The sequence below is a fragment of the Lithobates pipiens genome, unplaced genomic scaffold, assembly GCF_037356315.1.
Source record: "Lithobates pipiens isolate NorthernLeopardFrog02 unplaced genomic scaffold, aLitPip1_a1.2 Scaffold_16, whole genome shotgun sequence".
NCBI classification, from domain to species: domain Eukaryota; kingdom Metazoa; phylum Chordata; class Amphibia; order Anura; family Ranidae; genus Lithobates; species Lithobates pipiens.
The window spans coordinates 223,177,863-223,199,757 of NW_027507748.1; the positions used below are offsets into that span (position 1 = coordinate 223,177,863).

Sequence of the window (21,895 nt, forward strand, 5' to 3'; positions counted from 1 at the left end):
GGTACTACCTGCTGAGTGTAACAGGGGGGGTAATTTTCATGTGTACACCCCCTGTTCAGTGCCTTAGCAATGCAGCTCAGCTGTGTGTTTTTACCATGCCCCAACCGCAAGTGTAAAGGCCTCTTTTCCTCCCCCTTGTTCTATGATTAAGCCTCAGTAGGGGGCAAAACACATTAGATGGAGGTTCTGGGTGGAATTATTGTGCTTGTGCTGAACATTAAAATTGACTGTACCCTTTGGAAGTGGTATACAGTTCCAAATCTTTATTGAAGGTAAAGGGCGAATAGATACTTTTAGATCTATGTCAGACACTTTACTTTAAAGAGAACCTGGGGGTTATTTACGAAAGGCAAATCCACTTTTCACTGCAAGTGCACTGAAAGTGCTCTTGGAAGTGCAGTCGCTCTAAATCTAAGGGGTAGATCTGAAATGAGTGGAAGCTCTGCTGATTTTATCATCCAATCATGTGCAAGCTAAAATGCTGTTTTTTATTTTCCTTGCATGTCCCCCTCGGATCTACAGCGACTTTACTTCCAAGTACACTTGCAGTGCAAAGTGGATTTTCCTTTAGTAAATAACCCCCCCCCCCCCCGACTAATTGACTAATTAAGTAATTGTTGAAGGATATTACTGTACAATTGATATATTTTTTCCCTTTTTTTTATGGTGTAAATGGTATGTACATTTAGCATTTTGTTTGCCATGTCAGCAGCACCCAGCAGATCTTGTTAATGGATTCTGCACAGCTGCTGTCGGAGAAGAAAAAGCGAGAGATCTGTACATGTTCAACCTGTTACTATGCGCACTCCCGTACAGATAACCTTGTCGCTGGCTTGATGAGTAGCACCAGGCTGTGTAGGAAGAACTGTAAATAGCAGTGGCCAAAGAACTGTCAATGAGCCAGGGATTACCGATAGGATTGCCACACCTCCAGAAAATGACATTTTTGACACTAGTTAAACAAAAACTAAAAGATATGGAAAAAGCACATTTTAAAATAAGACAGAGAGAATATGCAACTAGTGCCATGGGAGCCGCCGCCTTGGACTTTAAAGGCAGAAAGGAGTAGAGAAGTATATAAAAGGCACTTGATTGCCTCAAACCAATTGTTTGGCTAAGGCCGCGTACACACGGGCGGATTGTCTGCCCAACTTAGTCCGCTGAACCGTGTTTCAGCGGACAATCCGCTCGTGTGTGGGCTTCAGCGGACTTTTTCAGCGGACAGTCTGACGGACTTTGTCTTTCGGAATTTCCGTAATTTTGTCCGTCCAAACTTGGTTTTGTCCGTCCAAACTTGGTTTCAGCGGACAGTCCGCTCGTGTGTAGGCAAGTTGGACGGACTAAGTATGGCGCATGCTCAGAAAGGATTTACACGGCCGAAGGTTGCATTGCAGTGTATTGGACGTCGTTTTTCTAGTCCCGTCGTACGTGCTGTACACGTCATCGCGCAAGTTTTCAGCGGACTGTCTGTTCATCGTGTGTGGTCAAGTCCGTTCATTCAAAATTTGGACGGACCGTCTGTCGGATTGTCTGACGAACTTAGTTGGGCAGACAATCCGCCCGTGTGTACGCGGCCTAACAGTATCGATATGTTCCCATTGACATTGATGATTGTGTTTGACAGGTGGTGTCACCTGTCAAAATCTGAAAGCCAAGTTAAAATTGCTGCAGCCAAGGCAATGGCAGGTAGGCAGTCAAACCGGGCCTGTTTTACCACCCCCCTGACCATCCATGCGAAAAGACCTTTAGTGTTATGTCTACTAAGGTAATTAGGAAGTATTTACCCACTATCAACCCACTCTAAAGCTGGCTGCACATTATACACTTGTTATTGTTCAATTTTCTTTAGAATAACCTTCAACTATGTAGTGCCTGCCTGATTGCATGCATTTTGAAATTGTTTAGGTCTGACCTCATATTATATGGTTTTGGTAAATCTAAAGACAAATTGTACCAGAAGATTGTATAATATGTATAATATGAGATTTGACCTCCAAGTGATTTATAAACTGGTATTCTTAACTGCCCTTTCAGACAATACTTTAGTTGAGACATATTAGTAATATATTGTATATATTTTAGGTCAGATGTGCCATCTAAACTGATCATGGTGGGGAGACAGAGTGGAAGCTAATTGTAGTAAGGGTGAATGGGGTAGAAGAGGTGGAGTAAGAGTGATCTAGCAGATGATCATAGACCACTGGGAGAAGAGGCAAATGGAAGAGGACTGAGCACTATGAGAGGAAGAGAGTGAAGAAGCTGATTGTGGATGGGGGTATAGATAGATAATGGAGGAAAATGACAACTGACTGTACAAAGGGATATAAAGGCAGGGGGCCCAAACAAAATTAAAATTACAGATTGCCAAACGTCCTCCTTTTCAAAAAGAAGGGGTCCATTAAGAATAAAGCAAGGATTGGTGTGAGTAAAAATAGGAGCTATTGTAAAGAATATAATATACCCAAAAAAGTAGATAACTGAATCCAACAATAACATGAATAGAGTGGGCTACAAAGGCCTTAACAGACAAGCAGGTAAATGATAAAGAATATTAGCAGTGTGGGAAACAAATTGTGAAAGGGCATGTTGGAGAACTGGCTGAGCTTGTAAGTATATTGAAAAACTGAGCTGTAGGGATTGGAGCACACTGGAGAAGTGGCTAAGCTGCGGAGCTTGGGGTTCTCTGGGGGTGTGGCTGAACTGGCCAAATTGGGGTTCAATAGAAGAGTGCATAAGTTTCATAAATCAGAACACAGTGGAAAATGGCGAAGCTGCCAGGATAGGGACATGGTAGAAAAGTGGCAGAGCTGCAGGAATCTTGGCACTTTGGTGGTCTGGCTAGGATGTGAAGATTGGGTGCAGTGGAATAGTGGCTAAGCAAAGGGGATTCCGGCACAGTTTAGCTCTGCCTAATTTTTATTACCGCCCAGTGAAAAAGTGCCAGGGTATTCAGGATCTAGGTGCAAAGGATGAATCTATGAGCCATAGGAATTGTTTGAGTAGTGGCTGATTTTTGGTGTCTGTGTACAATGGAGAACTATTTATCTGAGCCGCATAAATATGGGCTATGTGGAAAAATACTGTACTGTGAGTGAAGATTGGCACACAGTGGAAAACTTGCTGAACTGACTGGGATACAGTGGAGGAGTGGCAAAGCTACAGTAATGAAGGACACAACCCGATGCTACAGACATGGGGGTTCTAGCTTAGTCAGCAGGTTGGGCAACAGTGACTGAGTGTCATAGTCCAAAGAATTTGTGACAACTGGGGGGGATGAAAACAATTAAGGAGGACAGCGGATAGTGAGGTGGTGCATGCATTGTAAGAATCTATAGCTCAGCTTTTGTAAGTAGACTCTAGGGGCAATGGCCAGGATTCACCTGGACTTCTTCGCTCTCCATATTGCAAAAGACATATTCACAGAAGGGCACACAGTCAGTCCTCACTTACACACACGTTTCAGCATGTTGAAAAAGATCTATGTATAAATAGCAAGTACTTTTAAGCATCAGACACCTTTGCAGAGGTTCTAATTATTCATTATAAGGGATGCTCAGCTGAACACATTGCTTGCAATTAATGGGATGTGAAGAGGCTGTTACAATAGGTTAAGTGCTAATTAGCATGTACTATCATTGGGATTGTATTCAGATTGTATGATAGCTCATCTTCGTGCTCGAAAAATATATGCAGTATGATGATACTTTTCTGTTCGTTTCAGCTCATTTTGTGTTACTTTGGATTGCATATGTTTAAGTCACCATCACTAAACTGCTTCAGTGTTCTAGACAAATATATTTTCACACATGATCCCTGCAGCAATTATTGCTGGATTAGCATCAGTCATTTGCTCACAGTGACACTTTCATATCATATGTATTACTAGTTTGCATTTATACAGTTTGTCAGCTTTCCTCACCTCTAGCAACACGTTCCTTGATCTGTCACGAGGACTGCTACTAATTAACTCTTAAATCGAACAGCTTGTGCAGCCTAAATCCATAGCAAGGTACACAGAGTCAATCCTATCAGTCTGTGAAACCGTAGAACTCCTTTTTGTCACTAATTAGAGAGATGAACTGGCATCTCCAGGATTCTGGAGCATCTGGAGAAGTGGAGAAAAAGGTCTAGTTAACATTCAAGTTGATGAATTTAGTACACACCCAATATAAAATCAGTATTTGTTTAAATGAAAAGGTAGGAATCTAGCAGAATAGGGTGCAACATAATCTTAAGTAGTTTTTTGTCTTTAACCGAATAGATGGGTTGATTGAAATAATTAAATCCAATAGCTGTTACCTTCAAGCTTTACCACAAGTTCCCAGAATGTAAAACTGATTAAACATTCACCTTGTTACCATACCTTCACAACTTCATCGCTCATACCTTCACAACTACTTTTCCTTAATACCGAATTTTCAAAATAACAAATTCAATATTCCTGCAGTTGGATAAAAGGTTTACTAAAGCATTTTGATATTTAAATAATACATTTTATAGGGGCCTATCAAATAAAAAAGAGGGACAACTGAGAAAGAAAGAGGGGCAGAGGGACATTGAGAGCTCTGTTGCTACTGATACACATCAAACGTCCTGCCAAGGTATACAATGATAAACTTGATGCCATTGGATTGTGGACCATAACTAAAATCCATTGTTGTCTATGATAATAGAATGATTGTGTGTTCAGGAAGTCACTGAGATCCTAGCAATGTTTATGTACACTACAACTGTGGGGGGCGCTCAAAGATTCTGTCCCCCACTCATTGCCTTGACCTTGCAAGCCCTCCAACACCTCTGACACTCTAGGTTCTGACATTTTTGGTTAATAGCAAGACACACGTAAAGTGGACCATTTGGATTTGTTTACTGATAGACTTATGGCAATGAATTCAACAACAGAGTTTGTACTGTAACATACGATAGGTGAGTTACAATCAATGCGTTGATAGCAAATTCAATTAGGAAATAAGCAATTAGAACCCTCCAAGATAATATAACCAGCAGGACTTAACCCTGCAAGCCTTTAGCAGTCATGTATGTCAGTCTCCTGTATCTTCAGCAAGTCGATACGGTCTGTGAGAAAGGGCACCTGCATCTCGATTTCCAGCCCCGGCCAATACTTTAGATTGAACTGGAAAACTGACAAGACGGCCAGCCACTTATGTCCTGTGGCATCCATATTGGCTGAGGACAGTAGATACAGTAAGTGATTATTGTCAGTCTTCGCCACAAATGAGTACAGATAGTCCTTCAGCTTGTCCACAACTGCCCACTTCAGGGTCAGGAATTCCAATTCATGGACTGGATAATTTTTTTTCAGATGGGGTCAAACTGTGACTCATGTAGGCTATAGGCCCGCCATCTTGTTTCTTGTATAGAAACCCCCTCCCCCCAGCCCCTCTTGGCTGGTGTCTACATGGAGTCCATAGGGATTAGCGGGGTCAGCATATGCCAGCACAGGTGCTTCAGTAAGGCTTCTCTTGAGGCGCCTGAAGGCACTGGAAAGCCTCCTTGCAGTGAAAGGTCCATTGATCTTGTATGGATTCATGGAGCTCCATGTCTCTGGATGTTTGGCTTGCCCTCTTCCGATTGCAACAACTCATTAAGAGGCCAAGCAATCTTTGCTCACCAAAGTTCACCATGAATCTTCGATAATAGAAACAGAATCCCAGGAAAGATCACAGTCACCATCCTGGGTCTAGGCTACATAGTGACAGTCTCAATCTTCTTGAGATCAGTGGATATACCTTCTGCTGAGACAACATGACCCAGGTAGGTGACCAAAGTCCTGTAGAATTGACACTTCTCCAGAGACAACTTCAACCCCTCTTTGTGAAGTCTTCCAAAGACTTTTTCAATCTTGCCTCATCCAGGGGGGTTCATTGGTATCTGCTAGTACTCACTCTTCAAGTCTGGCACACTGAACATTTTGTCCCAGAAAGACACTGTAGGGCGTCCCCAAAGCGGGGTTAGTGTATTGATCGGGGATGGTCCTCCTATTCAGGGTCCGATAGTCAATACACATCCGCAACATCCCATTCTTCTTTCGCACCACCACAATAGGGGGCCCTTTCTCAGAATAGCTTGTCTTCCTGCAACTTAATCCGGTGCTGGACGCTCTTAGTGCACCCCACATCAAAGTCATCCCGGGAAAAGCTCTTCTCCTATTTGGACAGTTTTACCCTTCTCTGCCATTAAGGAGGTAGTGTTTCTGAGCAGGACAAAATCTCACTTCTTAGTTTCTGATAGTCTTTCCTTTCTGCCATTTCAGCTGGTGTCAAAGGAGTAGTCACACTCACTCGTCCCACCAACATGTGAGCCCCTATCATGATAGGATAGTCTGTAACATTGCTGATCGGTACCTTCCTTCCATTCCAGGATAAAGCCTTGGTGGATACAAGCTCAAGGACCCCTCCTCTTCAACAACTCCTGCTTGTGTATCTGTTTCCAGCATGACAAAGGGGCCCGGTTGACTCCAAATTAGCTTGACAGTTGCCTTCATGCAAACAACCACCCCAGGTTGTAACACCTTTCCCTTGGCTGCCAATCTCCAGTCTTCCGACCTCCTCTACATGGCACTCTGTTCTTGGGCTACCCATTTTAAGGCCCGGTGCAGTTTAGAATGTATCCTGTTGGGTACTGAGCCATCTTCTCCTATCAGTGGGACTATCTTCTTACCAATTCAGTGTTAGTTCCAATTAGCATAGAATCCTGTTCAGCTCCCAGGGGCCTAGGGCATACTACTGCCAGGGTGTCAATGTCTCTACCTTCCCTTCTTTCTCTCTGACCAGTTTCATGATTTCAGGATAGGTGAGGACCACCTGCGTTCCTTTGAGTAGAAATCATAATACAATTGGGTGGTTGAGCCTGGCACCCTGCAAAATTCTTTCAAGCATGACTTTGTCAGCATCCCAATGGTCGATCCCCTTCTTCAGAATGACCTGATGTAGAATCCGGTCCACGATGACAAAATAATCAGTCTTTCTCCCCTGTATTGGTGGGTGTGCTCAAACTTGTACATCAGATCAGGCAAACTTATACATCAAAACGGCAAAAAGGGCCTCAATGTAAACCATGTCCACACAATCCAGCTTTTTCCTCTGCAGACTCTGTATGACATCTGCCGCAAGGCTCCTGAGACTCTTACCTATCATTTGTCTCTTCACCACTTCTCGCACACTCCACTCTTCTACTGCTTGTAAGGCTTGATCAATTCAACTCTCAAACCTTTCTTCTCCTCCAGCATTTGGAATAAGCCCTGAGAAGAACTGTAGCTTTCTGTACCCTTGATGGGCTGAAATGGTACTGTTCTTTACCAGGCTTTTGACTAGTTTGCCAATGTCAGAGTAGAAAGAGGCAGGTGGCATGCCAATAGCTGGGACATCAGCGTCTTTAGAAGCTGGGCCTACTGACCTGAACTGAGAGCACTCTTCCTCGGGATCTCCTGCTGACAGTAATGCTATTGGACATACAACTCTGTGGCCAAACTCACAACATCGTTCTGAAACCTGACCGGTATACTCACCTGCCACTCCAACAGGGCATAGGTGCAGTCAACATCAGGCTCGGCTCTCATATCCACAGGGTGGTCCTTATGCACCAGTACAGCCTTCCCCACTAACTGGCGGACCTTTTTTTCAGCCCACCCAATGCCAGGGTGTAAAACTCCATTTGGCCACCCTACTCTCTGCCTCAGGTGGTGGCCATTCTTCATCTCTTGGCTCTTCACACAACTTGCTCAAACAACCTATGAGGAGTATACCGCATGAGCCACCCGGCGGGGGCTGCTCAAAGATTGTTTACCCCATTGTTTGCCTTGACCTTGCAAATCCTCTGACACCTCTGACACTCTGGGTTCTAACATTTTTGGTAAATAGAAAAGAATTTAAAGGCACAAGAATATAAAGGCACAGACACATGTAAAGTATACCAGTTGTATTTATTGATAGAATTATGCCAATGAATTAAACAACAAATAGTTTGTAACATACGATAGGTGAGTCACAATCAATGAGCTGATGGCAAACCCATTTAGGAAATAAGCAATTAGAATGCTCCAAGAACATATAACCAGCCAGACTTAACCCTGTATAGAGTCTATGGTTACAGGCCCAAAAAGGTTAGAGGAGTGACTATGCTTCCGTCAAACCCCTCCCTTGTAATCCCCTGACACCACAGTCCCAGTAATGTGTAAACTCTCAATTCACACTAAACAAAATACTTTAAAGTTTTTATACCTAGTCTCTAACAAATAAAGTCATTGGTTACTGTAAGGGCCTAGGTAGACACCAGATGTTCTTATGCTTTCTGGGGGCGGGAGGATATTCTGTAGTCCTTTTGTAGAGGAAGGCTTTTGTCTTCAGCTAGCTCTTTAAGATGTGTACAATCTTGTAATCTTGGCAGACTAGATTCTCTCAGTGTGGATTAAAGTGTGACAAGGACCCCTTGCAAGCTTGGCAGAGTGAATAAGGCAACAGAGTCTGCATGCAGTGTCCTTTGGTATAGAATGAATGGGCAAGTCCCCGCTCACCAATCCCAGCGACCGACTAGGTTGAAAAGTGGTGTGAGGGCCCCACAGCAGGCCTCTGCAGAGTCTAGCTCAGGGGCCAGCACTTGACCCCACGTCGCTCCATGCCACCATCCAGCTGGATCTGCCGTGGATGTGATCCTATCCCCACACAGGCTTTATTTCACCTCCCCCAGCATCCTGTTCTCTCTTCTACAGCCTTCTGGTACTTGTAGTCCAACACAACCCGACTTTAGTGCAAAACCCTGGCTCTTTCGACTACATTTAAAAAGATGCTTTGCTTCACTTTTATGTCCTGGAAACTCTGTTTTCAGGATGTGATGACATGAAGTCCAGACTGAGCACTAGGGTACAGTCTCACTGTAGCAAGTGCTGCAGAGTGTCTCCTGAATATGCAGGCAATCTTAGCTACATTGACAAGACAATCTCTCCGTAACAGAATGATATATATAAAGGGCCAAGACTTGGGCTAATAATAGAGAAGGTCAGGCTTAAAGGATACTGCCATTTGTGACCTCTCTCAAGTGTTAGCTGTCTAGCCATGACTGAAGTTACTAGAACGGGAAAGTCTGAATTAAGTCCTGATCTGCATGCTTGCTCCAAACTAGGTGCTCAGAAAGTGCATAAGAAACTTTGCATGTTCAGAAAAATAAGCACTACACACTACATTCTACACTTCTCCTCCACACTCAGGGAGATTTTCTTTCACTTATTGCCCCCATCGGAAGCTTTATGACCACTTGTTCCAGTGACAACTCTAAAGATTTTAATTTTCCCTCATTTTTTGTTTTGGTGACAATGGTTACCAGGACCAAATAAGAGGGTGTATCTACCCAGCAGGGACAGAGACTGTTATATAAATCTGATAAGGATTTTAACTCTTTCCTCCTATACCCAAAGCTACAAAAAGTTTTGGCCATACATACACTTTGAGCACAATTTAGGGGAAAATACATTTGCGTACTTACTGTTATGGTGCTGATTCCATTCCAGTCAAATCCCCACTCCCCAATAGAAACTACAATAAGGTATTTTGAACAAAAAGGTTATGTGCATAGGTTCCTTGTTCCACAAACACATTTGCCTGCATGACCAGGGTACATTTTTCTCTTTGAGAGAAATTCTGCAGTGGAGACATTACAAATCCAGAACAATAAGACATGGCTTGATGCATACATTCCTCAGTGTTCTGCTACCACTGTGCCAATTGTCAACATACCACAAGAGAATTCTTTGCTCTTTACATGCTTTACATGCAAATCTATTGCAATGCTAAATCTGTCAAATATGTTAGCAAGATTATTAATTCCATCTGTCTTTGACTACAAGTGCAAAGGCTGCAAAGACACACAGAATTGATTACAAATCATTTTCTAAATGACAGGCTGACCAATTATTGGGCCTTATTCTGTTAGTTAGAGCCCTTTCACACTGAACCGCCCCGGGCATCGGCGGTAATACGCTGCTATTTTTAGCGGCGCTTTACAGTCATTTTTGCGGTGCTATTCAGCTGCTAAAGGGGTTAAAACCGCCCGCAAAGTGCTGCTACAGTGGCGCTTTGCCGGAGGCTCGGCGGCGCTGCCCATTGATTTCAATGGGCAGGGGCGCTTTAGGAGTTCACTGTTCCTAATGCGCTCCAAAGAAGCTGCTGGCAGGACTTTTTCTAATGCCCTGCTAGTGCACCACTCCAGTGTGAAAGTCCTTGGGCTTTCACATTGGAGTGAATGGAGCAGCTGTTTCAGGGCGCTTTGCAGGCGCTATTTTTAACGCTATAGCACCTGCAAAACGCCTCAGCGTGAAAGGGGTCTAACTTGCATAATAAACCCCCTTTTGAGTGCCAGCACATTATTTTTCACATCAAGTCATTGTATGTTAAGAAACAGCTAAGAAGTCTTTCTCTCTTAAGTTAGCCATACACGCATGAATTGGCTGACATTCACTCAGTGGGATGTTGGCAATGCTGTTATTGATAAAAGTTGTTTTTGCAGTTGACTTTTGTTGAAGGAATTGGTGGAAAATGAATGGCCTAACAGTGCCTGTATCTATTCAGCTAAAGTCACTTTTTAGTTTCTGACTGGTGGTGGTGCCAGCTGTCAGGATACAATAGCCCATAGGCCTCATCCATCCACTCTATAAGCATGGAAGGAGATATCTGTTTTTTTTTCTGTTTAGCCTGTAGCTTAAAATCTGTATTGTTCAGCTTGCAGAAATCTACACCTGTACTCAATGATGGTATGGGACAATAAGATAATAAAATAGAATTGTGTAGACCCTGTAGTTTTGATTTTAATTAAACGCGGGGAGCCTATGTGCATACCCGGGCATCTTTAAACAGTTTTGTGTGGGGCAGAGATGAATGGTAGCACATAACGTGGTATTCAAACATGTTTAACTGCTAGGTGGCATGTGTGATTAGCATATGGTGTTAGCCACAAAATGAAAATGTGGCGTACCAGTTGCCATGGTGCAATAGTAATTAACTGTGGCAGTACATATACATAGGTAGTTGAAGCAATTCACAAGCAACTATAACAATACACCAGCTTTTGTGATAACACATGGGCAAATGGACAAGGCTATGGCCTGGCAATTGTGGCAAACCATGAGAAGACTCTCCTGACCACACTTGATACATTTGTTCCTAGTCAGCATCTTCTTCTTCTTCTCCCTCCAGTACGTGTCTTCTTAATAGCCAATAAAAGATGATGGAGTTGCTTAGCCATGCTACTACCATCTTTCTCCTCTGACACAGCATCATCTTACTACTCTGGCCCACTTAGGGGTACGCTTAGGAAAGCACTACACTAGGAAACACTTTCACCCTATACCTCTTAGCTTTTCATCCTTTGCTTTCTCACCTAATAATATACAGTGCCTTGCAAAAGTATTAACCGCCCCCCCCCCCTTGGCTTTTTACCTATTTTGTTACATTACAGCCTTAAGTTCAATGTTTTTTTTTTTATCTGAATTATATGTGATGGATCAGAACACAATAGTCAACAATAGTTGGTGAAGTCAAATTACACCTGTGTGCAATCTAAGTGTCACATGATCTGCCTACATACAGTGGTGTGAAAAAGTGTTTGCCCCCTTCCTCATTTCCTGTTCCTTTGCATGTTTGTCACACTTAAGTGTTTCGGAACATCAAACCAATTTAAACAATAGTCAAGGACAACACAAGTAAACACAAAATGCAATTTGTAAATGAAGGTGTTTATTATTAAAGGTGAAAAAAAATCCAAACCATCATGGCAATGTGTGAAAAAGTGATTGCCCCCCTTGTTAAAACATACTATAACTGTGGTTGTCCACACCTGAGTTCAATTTCTCTAGCCACACCCAGGCCTGATTATTGCCACACCTGTTCACAATCAAGGCATCACTTAAATAGAAGCTGCTTGACACAGTAAGGTCCACCAGAAGATCCTTAAAAGCTATACATCATGCCGAGACCCAAAGAAATTCAGGAACAATTGAGAAAGAAAGTAATTGAGATCTATCAGTCTGGAAAGGGTTATAAAGCCATTTCCAAAGCTTTGGGAATCCAGCGAACCACAGTGAGAGCCATTATCCACAAATGGCGAAGACATGGAACAGTGGTGAACCTTCCCAGGAGTGGCCGGCCGCCCAAAATTACCCCAAGAGCGCAGCGACGACTCATCCAAGAGGTCACAAAAGACCCCACAACAACGTCCAAGGAACTGCAGGCCTCACTTGCCTCAGTTAAGGTCAGCGTTCATGCCTCCACCATCAGGAAAAGACTGGGCAAAAATGGCCTGCATGGCAGAGTTCCAAGGAGAAAACCACTGCTGAGCAAAAAGAACATCAAAGCTCGTCTCAATTTCTCCACAACACATCTTGATGATCCCCAAGACTTTTGGGACAACATTCTGTGGACCGATGAGACAAAAGTGGAACTCTTTAGAAGGTGTGTGTCCAAGTATATCTGGCGTAGAAGGAACACTGCATTTCAGGAAAAGAACATTATACCAACAGTAAAATATGGTGGTGGTAGTGTGATGGTCGGGGGCTGTTTTGCTGCTTCAGGACCTGGAAGACTTGCCGTGATAAAAGGAACTATGAATTCTGCTGTCTACCAAGAGATCCTGAAGGAGAATGTCTGACCATCTGTTCGTGTACTCAAGCTGAAACGAACTTGGGTTCTGCAGCAGGACAATGATCCTAAACACACCAGCAAGTCCACCACCGAATGGCTGAAGAAAAACAAAATGAAGACTTTGGAGTGGCCTAGCCAAAGTCCTGACCTGAATCCTATTGAGATGTTGTGGTATGACCTTAAAAAGGCCGTTCATGCTCGAAAACCCTCTAATGTAACTGAATTAGGACAATTCTGCAAAGATGAGTGGGCCAAAATTCCTCCAGGACGCTGTAAAAGCCTCATTGCACGTTATCGCAAACGCTTGGTTGCAGTTGTTGCTGCTAAGGGTGGCCCAACCAGTTATTAGGTTTAGGGGGCAATCACTTTTTCACACAGGGCCATGATGGTTTGGATTTTTTTTCACCTTTAATAATAAACACCTTCATTTACAAATTGCATTTTGTGTTTACTTGTGTTGTCCTTGACTATTGTTTAAATTGGTTTGATGTTCCGAAACACTTAAGTGTGACAAACATGCAAAGGAACAGGAAATGAGGAAGGGGGCAAACACTTTTTCACACCACTGTATACACACCTTTTTGAAAGGCCCCAGAGGCTGCAACACTTAAGCAAGAGGCACCACCGACCTAACATTGCCACAAAGACCATGGAACTCTCCAAACAATAAGGGACAATGTTGTTGAGAAGTACAAGTCAGGGTTGGGTTATAAAAAAATATCCAAATCTTTGATGATCTCTAGGAGCACCATCAAGTCTATCATAACCAAATGGAAAGAACATGGCACAACAGCAAACCTACCAAGAGACGGCCGCACACCAAAACTCATGGACCGGGTAAGGAGGGCATTAATCAGAGAGGCAGCACAGAGGTAACCCTGAAGGAGCTACAAAGTTCCACAGCAGAGATTGGAGTATCTGTACATAGGATGACAATAAGCCATACACTCCATAGAATTGGGCTTTATGGCAGAGTGGCCTGAAGAAAGCCATTGATTAGACCATCAAATGGCCATCAAAGAAAACGCTATGTCTGGCACAAATCCAACACATCACATGACCCAAAGATTACCACCCCCACAGTGAAACATGGTATTGGCAGCATCATGCTGTGGGGGTGTTTTTCAGCAGTCGGGACTGGGAAACTGGTCGGCGTTGAGGGAAAGATGGATGGTGCAAATTACAGGGATATTCTTGAGAAAAACCTGTACCACTCTGTTTGTGATTTGAGGCTAGGAAAGAGGTTCACCTTCCAGCAGGACAATGACCCCAAACACACTGCTAAAGCAACACTTAAGGGATTACATGTAAATGTGTTGGAATGGCCTAGTCAAAGCCCAGACCTCAATCCAATAGAAAATCTGTGGTCAGACTTAAAGATTGCAGTTCACAAGTGCAAACTATCCAACTTAAAGGAGCTGAAACCATTTTGCAAGGAGGAATGGGAAAAAATCCAAGTGGTATGATGTGGCAAGCTTATAGAGACTTATCCAAAGCAACTTGGAGCTGTGATAGCTGAAAAGGTGGCTCTACAAAGAATTGACTTTAGGAGGGTGGATAGTTATGTACATTGATTTTTTTCTGTGTTATTTTGTCCTATTTGTTGTTTGCTTCACAAATAATAAAAAACATCTTCAAAGTTGTGGACATATTCTGTAAATTAAATGATGCAAATCCTCAAACAATTCATGTTAATTCCAGGTTGTGAGGCAACAAAACATGAAAAATGGCAAGTTAAAATACTTTTGCAAGGCACTGTATACTGTACATTTTCTGTTAAATATGCATAAATGTGGATGTTTTTTCAAATGTTTTCATTTTGTTTTTTCAAGGTTTTGGTTTTCTACCACTACAATTTATGGAACGAGTACTCCTATTTATGGGCAGGAAATAAAATGCCAGCACCCTGGGCAAACACAACCAACGTTCACAAGCTGCTTCAGTTTCTAGAAACAACTCTTGGAGAACGGTCTAAGCGAGGGACTTTCCATGTATCGCAAGCTATTCTAACCCCGCAAGTTAAAACCATTGTAAGAGGACTGAAAGCTGGATTAAAAAATACTCTTGTCCACAGGTAAATGTTAAATACAAACAATTGCACTGGGTAAACCAATATCATTTATATTTGCTTATTTATTAAATAATATAAATATGAAACAAATTGTTTAATACAATTTTATGAGGAATTTTATGTATCCAAAAGCAAAACATGCATTTCAAAAGCTGGTTATTTCAAATTCACTAAGCATTATCAATTAGACCGACATTTCACTAATATTTATGTAATCTCTATTAATTAGCCCTCCTCCATATAAAGTTACTAGCCTAAAACATATTTTTAAGAAATATTGCAGTGAAAGATGAAAACTTCCCTCAGATCCCACCTTCTGGCTCATTCGCCTAGGTGCTAGCAGGACAGTGACAAGAGGTGGGCAGGAGGAGCGGTTGCCATGGGCACGATGGTTTACTGTAGGGATGAAGGCACCTTCCTTCTATTGCAAGGCTGACCAATGAAGTGAGCAGAGGCAGTGATTTTAACTAGTGGATGACTGCTGGGTGTAGGATCTTCTAAGCTTGTACATCGTGAATGGGGAGGGGGCGCAGTTTGGCATCTTTGCCCTAGGCGCTGGATGACATCCCGGTACTGGGTGCTAGTGATGTTGCTCTTTTCTCTTGCAGCCATCTAGTAACCCCCAGGCACTCAAATCTCACAAGAATGCAACCCTGCACTGCAGATGAGTGTATACTCTTGAGATTTGGGATCCTCAAGCTTCTTGGGGAAACTTTGTAAATCACAGCAATGTAGGAACACGGGTCACAGAGGTAACAACTTTTTTTCAAGTCTCTGCCTTTGGAGACCTGTTTGGCCTTTATTTACCACACATATCCAGTGCTTTGTTGTTGGTGCAGTGCTTTAAGGTTTCCACTATGCAAAGTCAATGCAAGGCCCTGATTATTACTGGTTGTAGCACTGTAGTGACTGGACAAAGTGGTAATCATAAACAGAGAATACTCCCCAGTGATGTCCTACTGTTTGGCACATGTTCAGTCCAGGGAAATGACAACCAGCTTTCTTTGAGCGCCACATCATGAAAAACACTGGATTAAGCTGGATGACTCTTCTAACAGTACACAACTGGCACCTCTCTAACAAGCAGCACATAATGGTGGAACATATATCCAAAGGCATTGAGTACTATATATGCTTATATACATCAGGGCACCAAAAAAATATTTTTATTGTGCTGTAAAATCCCTGCAAGTTCTTCATTATTAATGGTAAAATCTACCTTGACCAAAAATTGTGTTGCGATTAACTGCACATCATTAGTGCTTGTATTGCTTTACAACAGCATTATTTCAACAGGAACATTAAAGTAAAACAAGATCTTTACATTTAGTGGTGATTCTGAGCAATGACTGCTTACCTAAGCAAGCTATATATTGTATCCCCCCAATCCTTTCAGATTGTTTCTGGTGTGTCTGGTCTTCATAATCCATAAGAGAGGATACCCCATTGTAAAGGCACTAGGGGGATGCAGACGTAAATAAAAAATCCATCCTGTACTGTACTTTGTTCACCCAATACATAATTAGTTGGTTCTGGTGGACTTAGACTTTAAAGTTAAATGCCAGACAAACATATGAAAAATATTTAAATATAGGGAATTTCTTACTTGCCAAAGAAGTTGTAATTCGGTTGAACCGCTTTTGTAATCTAGGTACCATATAGTATTGACTAGAGTAAAGGTAATCAATTCAGGACTCTTGTAGGTCCCCATAACCATAACAGGACCCATAACCCATATCACAACATAGCATGCACAAAGCCATGCCTTTTGAACATACAGAATATGACAGTTACACAATTTGTATGTATTACGTTGTGTCACTATGTCTTTTTTTTCCCCTAGGAATCTTCCAATGATATTGAACTGGGTGAAGATGCAGAGGCCAGGTGCCATGGGTGTTAATATAATTACATCAGATTTTGTAGAACTGGTTGACTTTGCAGAGACAGTAATTGGACTAAACTATCTTCTACTAAGAAACAAAAAAGACGACAGTTAGCAAAAAACATCAGCTCTGTATTTACCGTGTGTGTGGAGAGGAAGGAAAATGGAATATAACAGGAGTCAAGATAATATTCTTACTATTGCTGTTCCTGGTATTTGAAATACATCTACCTCTTTCTTGCATTTTAATTTTCCATGTTTGTTATATAAAGATCATCTTCAGATATTGATTACTAGAAGCTCCTTTTCTCATTTATGAGTTAATAGAGTAACATACATGCCAGTTAATTAGATGTCAGCTTTCAATAGGCTAAACACTACAGAGTGGTAAAAGATGAAATTGGATTAAATGCTATGGGTGATACTGCTGACCTTCACAATGTCTTATAAATAAGTCCAATTGTGCTGTATGATTGATATAAAAATATAAGATATTTACATGTTTTTTTTCACCAGAATGCTTGCTACTGAATCACCCAAATGTGGGGAAAATGTTAAAAGGTGAGGACACTATCAGCCAAAAAACAATAGTGCAACAAATTTTCCAGGAAGCTACCAAGAATTTATACTCCATTGACATATGAAAGAATTATTCCAAGATTTCAGTAGAGATAAAGACTTCCATATGCTCCCTTCTCAATCACAATGTGTAGGGGCTGGCAACTAAGCACTGAGAAAGAAGCCATGCCTCTCCACTCCCACTGTGATGTCAAGAATATCCTACCTGATTTTATGTTTCCTAAACCAACCCAGCCATGCTCACATGCTGTTATCATTTTCTGCAACAGCTATAACTATTTGAATTATCCATACCTCTGTCATTCCATACCTCTGTCATTTTTATCTAGTAAAATAACAACTGACTCTTTTATCAGTTCAACCTTTCGGATATAGAGCACATTCAAGAGATAGTGGAGATGCCAAATGACACATTTGTGTGCAATATCGGAGAAGTAACCATAGGATGATCATCATAGGATAGTGATGAGGATCCTTGGCACCCCAGATGTTTTGGAACAACATATCCCATGATGCGCAACCACACTGCAGAGTGCATAAGCATCATGGGACATGTAGTTCCAAAACATCTGGGATGCCAAGGTTCGCCATAGGGAATCAGCTGCTGCTACATAAATTAAGTATAGGACGTGATACTCTGTTAGTAGAAAATAAATATTAGACAAAATATATATAATAAATATATTCTCCTTTTATGGAGCGAAAATGACACCAAGTGGAAATTACAGCCATATAATGTGTACATCTGCTATGCCTACAGTCACTGAAAATGGCTTTGATCATGCCCCGCCCCACCCCAAATCTACATACAACCAGACCACCTGTTCAGGTGTCAGACTTCTTGAATCCTTTTAAGCCTGGGCTGCCTAAGCAGGGCCAGTATGGTTACTGCACCTCAAAATGTCTGCACAACATAAAAAAATGTTGATTGTTCAACATGTTTAACATCTTTCATTGTTATGTTGTCATCTTTAGGACCTCTACGATTGGCATTGTTCAGCTAAACTTCCAGGTTGTAGAGGGGAGGTTAGGATAGTAAAACCAACTGGCTCATGCAGCTGTCTCTCAGAAGCTGGCAGGATGGAGAAAGGCATGGCTTGCCAGGTGCTGTGTGTTTCAGTTGATGCACAGTGCGAGCACGCATGCATGAATGACTCATTTCCAGCCAGATGGACAATAGAGACACCACAAACAGAGAGGCAGGGGGAGTGTTTAGTGCCACAGCCGGGCAGATGTTTTTGAGTTGCCAATGGAACAGGAATTAGGGAAGAAAATTCCAATAGATAATCTGTTCTGCTTCCCCTTGCTTTGGAGAGATCTCCTTTCGTTTTTGCTGTGTCTATGACTAGAGTTGCCACTTTTTCTTCAAGCCATACTTTAACAGCGCACAGAATTTTTTTTGTTGTTTTAGTATACACTATAGGATTGTAACACACTTGAGACACCTTTGGGCACTCCAAAGAGAATAGTAATGTGGCACACATAGTACTCCCTCACCCTCCTGTTAAGCCCTGTTCCAAGCCACGTTCCTGTCTGACCAATGTGTCCGGGTTTCAGGTGGACTTTAGCCCGCACACATGATTCAAAACCCGGACTGTCCGGGTGAATCCCAGACAGGTGGCAGCCCTATCCACAACACTGGGAGTGGAGGAAAATCTCTTTAAAGGGACACAGAAAACAAAGGGATAGATATTAACCATTCACTTTTCTATCCCAAACTAAAACAAAAATATTTTGACTTTACACTTTAATTAAACAATTCTTTATGAAACAGTAAAGAATAATGAATGCATGTGGATTTTTTTTAAATGCCTAATATTCACATGCTGATCCAAAACCATGCCATACAGTAAAATGTAATTTAGTATTTTTTAAGGAAAGTCAAATTTGTGTGAAGTGTCAAGTAAACAATGTATTTCAGTTTCCTAAAAGTCTTTTCACATATTAAATATCGAAGGGCATGTCACACATATGCTGAGATTTGGCATGACAAAAGTCCCCCACAAAGTGTTAGACTTTTAAATGTCACAGCTGGTGCCAAACTCTGACCTAAGATAAATGCATGGGGACAAGTGTTTTCTATTTTCTCTTATAATGTCATAGTTTACAGTTCTGTCCCATCATAAAAGGCCAAGAATAACGCAGTTTGCTGAACAGATGCACAGCAAGACAATAATAAGCATGATGGGTTATTTAAATCAGTGAAGAGAATCATTCCAAATAAACTCTGCACTTAAAAGATTTAGCCTGAAGTAGCGTACGGTTGTATGATTGGTGCTTCCATGCAACCAGTTTTGTAGGGTTTTCCTATAGTAACACACTGTTGGTTCCAATGATCAGGCTGGAATTGGAATGTAAAACTACATCATCTTCAATTGCTGTAAACAGAAGTCAACCACAAAGATTATTGAGAAATATTTTGGACACTAGAAAGTTGGTTGTAAATTTTAGTGTCTATTAATTCTTAAGCCGGCCATAGACAATTGGAATCTCTGCCAGTTTAGCAGTGACTGGCCAAGATGTGGGCAGGCTGATTGTACCCAAGTCTATTGATCAATCAACTTGGGCACAACCAGCCTGTTGGATTTTTCATGCAATTATTGGCAGTGACTATATATAGCCGCTAGCAATAATCACTGTAAATAATCCCGGCCGGAGCGGCTCCCCTATCCACCCCACATGGGAGAACATAATAGCTTTGCGGGAGGGATTCCCCGCCCGTGGTTGCAGGGAAATTCTAGAATTCTGGTGTCAGCATCCAAACTTCCTTGATTTTGATATTTGGGAGGCATTTAAACCATACAGGGGCTATGGTGGTAGGGAACGTGCTTCAAGATGGACAGTTTCTTCATTCTCAGGACAGATCGTTCTGGACACTGTGGAATCTACATGTCAGACAAAATCCAAGAAACAATTCTCGACCAGTCTTTGGAGGCCTGAGGGTAGTTTGTTTAGTTCTTTTATATTAGAGCTAGCAGAGAAATTAGCTATATCAGCCAAACAATTCCACCACAATTGCCTTGCTGAACCACAAGGTAAGATACAAGGCCACAATAAGACCACTTTGAGCTACTTTCCATGGAAAGTTCTCTTATGAATTGTTAAAGCTTATGATTGTCATGCTGTCCATATGTTTTTGCATATGTACATATGCACAAATGTATGTTTATTACAACCACCACCACAAAGTATATTAGAGTGAATCTGTAGCAAAATATAACAAAATATTAAGTTTATTTTTTCAGAAGTGAGAAGGAAGCATAGAGTGCCCGTGCATATTCCAGCTCTTCGGATCCCCTAAAGCAGGGGTAGCCAAACTTGGCCCTCCAGCTGTTTTGAAACCACAAGTCCCATGAGACATTGCAAGACCCTGACAATCATAGGCATGACTCCCAGAGGCAGAGGCATGATGGGATTTGTAGCTTCACCACAGATGGAGGGCCGAGGTTGCCTACCCCTGCCCTAAAGTGCCTATGTTAACTTTTTGAAAGCTGGAGCAGAAGCATGCCAATATGTCAATGTTCAGTCCTGCTCCTAGGCACCAAGGTGGAGAGGTTGGTACTTTGGAAGGAGGTTGATAAAATAAAAAGTATACTCTGCTACTCTATGCTGCTGACACTTCTCCTAAAGAGTTAGTGTTTACATTGCTTTTTATTTTTAATCTATTAATTTAACAACATACATGAGTATTTGGCACTGTCAAATTACACACTGCTAGGATTTATGCCTTGAAGTGTTTGGTAAAAAGGCAATTTGTATTAACTCAAATGACTAAAGATTCTCTGTATGCTTTGCCTTCTTTTGCTTGACTTCGGCTTCTAGTTGAGTAAATTACAAAGTCAGAGTGTTACTTTATTTTGAAATTTTGCAAATAAGCTGACCTGAACCATGGGGTTGAATTTGTTAAAACAAAAGCTTCAGGGAAGTTTTTAGAACAGCCATCAAATTGTCTACTATCAGTTTCCCAGTGAAGTTAGAAAATGAAGGCTACGTATCTGGTTGTTTCAGTCAGTAAAGACCCTTTGCTTCCCTTTAACTTCCCATTTGCTAGGTGGGTTGTATAATTTCAGATAATTAATCCTATAAAAGGCTGTTCAATGGTAATGCTAGGAGCCTATACTGGGGATGCCTCTGTGAACTTGTAGCAAAATAGAAGAACATTTGTTAATTGTGATATTCATAAGAATGGGTCTTTCTGCTTATATATCTTGGATATTTTGTGTATGTAAATAAACTAGTATAGTTGTACATGCCTTGCTATTTAAAGTTTATAATAAAAAAATAACTCTAAATACAATAAAAAAAAACATATTTTATTTACTAAAGACTTGGTGTGTGATTTTTGTATATGTGATATATATATGTGTATGTGATTTTCTGTACTGCTTGATGCCTGGTTCATGTTATTGTTTTTGTTTTCTGTCATTGACCATTTTAAATATGTAAAATCTGATAGGTGAAGGTAAGGTTTACATTAGTCTGTCACCTATGACACTAGACTATAATTCTGTATGTAGAAAACTAAGAAACAAAATCAAAATCAGTTGTGTTTTTACAGTAATGCTGTGATTGCCAAATAACAGTTGAAATCAGCATTTTCAGTATCTTATGTTTTTTAATTTCTGTGTCAAAGAGTTCTGTTCTTGGGGATAAATGTTGTTGTCATTGTAAGATAGAGCAACAATGCCTTCTGTCGATTAGGTCTTTGGGAAC

The 21,895-nt window shown here is 41.5% G+C and overlaps 1 protein-coding gene across 1 annotated transcript in view; it reads left to right on the forward strand.

Moving 5' to 3' along the window:
* The window catches only part of PLCXD2 (phosphatidylinositol specific phospholipase C X domain containing 2), a 52,599-nt gene extending 31,092 nt beyond the window's left edge, over positions 1-21,507 (forward strand). The window contains exons 3-4 of the mRNA XM_077481118.1: positions 14,480-14,721; positions 16,562-21,507. Coding sequence (XP_077337244.1) covers positions 14,480-14,721; positions 16,562-16,718 — 399 coding nt within the window. The 3' untranslated portion in view covers positions 16,719-21,507. The remainder of the gene's footprint in view (positions 1-14,479; positions 14,722-16,561) is intronic.
* The last annotated feature ends 388 nt before the right edge of the window (positions 21,508-21,895 follow it).